General features: G+C 45.9%; 1 protein-coding gene across 1 annotated transcript; it reads left to right on the top strand.

Annotated features, from left to right (window-relative positions):
- Positions 1-3045: 3045 nt before the first annotated feature.
- Positions 3046-3857, top strand: ACA1_231150 (uncharacterized protein; the record flags this gene model as incomplete). The annotated part of the gene is made up of 3 exons (XM_004346573.1): positions 3046-3081; positions 3150-3243; positions 3775-3857. 3 exons carry the CDS (start codon positions 3046-3048, stop codon positions 3855-3857), a joined length of 213 nt encoding a protein of 70 aa, XP_004346623.1.
- Between the last annotated feature and the right edge of the window lie 315 nt (positions 3858-4172).

The following is a 4172-nucleotide window of genomic DNA, read 5'->3' as shown; positions in this document are numbered from 1 at the left end:
TATCTCTCTCTCTCTCTCTCTCTCTCTTTGCTTGCGCCAATCTCCCTCCCTCCACCATCATTTTCTCTCATGAGTCACACAGACCAAGCAACTCACTTCACACCTTGAACATGTGCCAGCACTGAAGCCCCTGCCTTGGTTGCTCCCATGACCACAGGTTGGGCCAACACCATCATCAGCAGAGCCCTGCTTTTGCACATTGCACAGCAGGCATATGCCAAACAGTATTGCTTGACCTGCCATGGGCCCTTGTCTGTGCAGCTCAGAGAGGTCAGCGCCATCACAACTGGCACCACCATCACCTGCACACAGTGCAGGAGCAACTTGTCAAAACTTGAATTCACAGGTACCTCATCCCACCCACCTGCCCCATCTGCAACTCAGAAAGTGCACATCACCATGCTCACCCACAAAAACACCTTTACCAGCCTCCTCCAATGACCTAACATCACCACAGCACTTGGTATGGGCAGTGCTGATGACCAAGGGTGGACAAAGGCAGACCTCTCGGTTCCTCAACATGCTTGACATGCCACCCATCTCACAGCACACCTGGAAGAAAGCTGAGGGTACTGTCACACCTCACCCACTTACCTGATGCAATACACCTTCTCTTATCCAAGTGACAACCTGGTGTGTGACAAATGCAACACGCAAACACTTCATGCACAGCTCAACTTGGTCAGGCAGCAGAGTCTTTAGCCAGTCTTGTTCTTGCAAACAATCGCAGCATGTGTGGCCTAAATGGCTACAAGGAGATTTGTATGCCTTGCATGTGTGCTTCAAATGCTCCTTACCAGCAGTGCTCCTTCTGGGCAGTGTGCTAAATACCCCAAGTTTGTTGTGATGTGTCAGGGTTTGGCGTGCTTGATGGTGGGTGGGCTGAAAAGAGACAATCAGGCAGCTGTGTGCTCATCATGAAGGATCTGATGACTGGCAAGGTAACCCACTGTTCCTGGTCAAAACAACATCTGCCACCCACCAAAGCTCCCAACAACTCAATCTTATTCTATGATATTTGGACACAGCTTCTTGACGTTGAGACCATCATCCATGGGCAGGATTACACTGGTGCCTCAACCAACATGGAGTACACAGCTGCCTTTGAAATGGGTCACAGATTAGCTGTTGACAGGTAACTTCCATCATCACTGACCATGATGGCAAGATCCACCATGCCTTTCAGAGTGCAGGTACCTCTCGCACCAGATCCCAACTTGGTGAGGCAAATCTGCTTGGTAACATGCTGTACTCACGCCCACCACCACAAATTTGCTGCACACTCCCTCATTAATGCCCAGGGCATGTTTCAGTGGCTGTAACCTACTGTGCTGGCCACCTGATGAAGAACTTTGCAAAGAGAGTGTGTGTGCTAGATGCAAATATCAAGGTACCAAAGGGAACGCCTAAACTAGCACATACACCATTTCCTTCTGTCATGATGCAGATGATTGGTACCTAAAGGTGATCACATGATTCAACTCAATGTCAACAGGCTTCGCTGATCATTGGAAGAGGCGCCTGGTCACCATCATGGACACATGCAGCACCAAGGAGGCTATCCAGCACACAGTGAACATTGCCATGTTGCACTACCAAGGTGACCACTCATTTTGTCCTCCACATGAAACTACCTCATGTGTACCTCCACAACAAAGCTTTGGTGCTTTCATGCATGTCTTCCTGCTCTTGCATTGTATGCTCACAATACCTTCACAACAAAGACACACCAAACCCATCAAGAATGAACGCCAGGTGGAGGCCATGAAGCAGCTGTGGAGTGAATTGGTCAACTACCACAACTTTTACCTGCCTGGCGTAAAACCAACATGTCTAAAGCAAGTCACTCATACCTCTCCCTCCTCCCCTGCCTTGTCTTTTCATGCTCAAATGCCTCACAACTTGCACACAAGTGTTCAAGCAAAATGGACAGGAAGTAAGATCATCAAGTACAGCAGCAATGCCTTCAGGTTGCACATGTGGCTCAGTGTTCTTGAAGAGTCATGCCCCTCTTTCCGCCTACACCTCCTCTCCCTTCTCCATCAAAGCTACTCCTCCTTCCTCTCCTCTGCCCACCAATCCTGGGATGCAACACAGGACAATGCAAGGAAGTGGCAACAAGATCCCACAGTCAAGAGAAGGTGGATCACCAAGAAGTGGGGCAACATGAAGGCCAACTCATCCCCACCAAGTCAATGACCTACCACCCTGAATCACAGAAGTGTCCAAAGAAGAGGGCGCATGCAGAGAAGGCAGCACCTCTACTCTATGACCATGTACTTACACCTCACTGCCATCCCACTCATGAGCAGGATGACCCATTTGCTTTTGTTTCTGATGAAAGTGACTCTGATGTATGTTCTACACCTGCACCCTCCAACTCCTCCAGTGAACAAACCTTTGTATTTCCACAACCCACCTTTCAAACTGCTTGACTCTCTGAGGCATCTTCCACAAACATGATGCCTTTATTGTCATCAAAGGTACCTGAAGCACCACAAAGGCAGCAAAGGCACGCCTGTCCTGCCCAGCTACCCAAAGACACCAAAACTCACCTTAATGAAAGTAGTGTGATTTAATTGATTCATGTGTCTTCCACTTTAGAATTACTTTGCAAGTGTGGCAGAGGTGGAGAAGAACAAGACAAAACTGACTGAATTGGTACACACCATCCCATTGTGTATGTGTACATGATGAAATCTTATTAACATTAATAGATACAATTTCATTGTGTACATGTACACGATGAAATATCATTTTAAATATACAATAAAACTAATTTATGCTATCCTTTCATTTCATGGTGTTGTCCCATTGTAATACCAGTTGTTACATTATACTGCATATTTCCATTCTATTCAAGAATATTGACTCTTATAATCAATTATAACCACCATTTTATAAGTAATCTATCATGTACATGTATGTGATAGAACAACTGATTTCTTCTCATCAACAAAGATTGTTCTTGACTCTCAGGAGACTGTACCTGAGACTCAAGAGCAAGAAGCTGAAAAAAATAGCACCACTGGAGCCAGCTCCATCATGGAGATGTCACAAGATTTGCTCTTAGCACCAGAGGTAAGTGTGTTTGATTTCAAATGAAATGTAGTCCTTTATAAATCTCACCAATCCTGTACTTTCTTCAGGTTGATGTGACAGCCCAAAAAAGACCTGCCAGAGAGGAGCAAGTAACCCAGCCAACTGCCATGGCAACTGATGAGGAGCTGTTGAAGCAAGGAGGTATGCTTTTCATGCTGTTTGTGAAGCTGATTATGGACCACAACTGCAGGACTTTCTATCATATATGTGTACATGATAGAATCTTTACTAATTCATCTCCTCCTAGCCCACAGAAGACGAGCTCTCCATGCCTCCTGAGGAGGCCCTGCTCAAGTGTTATGGTGTCCTCTGTGCAGATCACATGAAGATAAACACTGTGACAATCAACATCAACCAAATGACAAAGAGTGGCACTCATCAGTTGGTGACCACTAGAGGATGCAGAGTTCTCTCTATGTTGATAAACAAGATGGGCGTTCTTACAATGGAGTGTCTGCTTGTTCAAGAGCTGCCTCCCTCTCAGTGCATCCTCAAAGATGGGATGCCTGAGTACTGCATCATTGACAGCAATCATCACATTCAGACTGCACAGTGGCTTTTCCCTGGGAAGTCTTTCAAGTGGTGTTGTGACATTGTTGATGTATGTTTTTCTTTTTCTTATGTACTTTTTTGATGTCCCTGCTCCAACTAATACCCTTTCTCCATATCCAGAACACAGTCTCAGAAGACAACATTCACATCCTCACATGGGGCCAGAACCACATGCACAACAAGGCTGCAGTTCACAAGGATGAGTGGGAGGACTTCTTCCAGTACTGTGACACCCTATGCACCAACAAGTTCTGGACCACTACTCAAGGCAAGCAAGCCATCAACTGGAAGAAGCTCATCAGCTCAATGGTACATTTTGTCATGTACACATACACAACAGAAAATTACAAACTTCCAAACACTTTCTAACTCCACTATTTCATGCAGCCTGAGGCTCAATGAGGCAGAACAGAGGAAGCTACAAGAAAATCTGCACAACTACACTGGCATCATGAAGAAGTTCCTCAACATTGATGGTTGGCCCAAGAGTGCTGCCTACCTCAAGAATTTGAATGCCA

This window comes from Acanthamoeba castellanii (assembly GCF_000313135.1).
Source record: "Acanthamoeba castellanii str. Neff unplaced genomic scaffold scf7180000084761, whole genome shotgun sequence".
Classification (NCBI taxonomy): Eukaryota; Discosea; order Longamoebia; family Acanthamoebidae; genus Acanthamoeba; species Acanthamoeba castellanii.
This window is presented reverse-complemented; position numbering and strand designations above follow the sequence as displayed.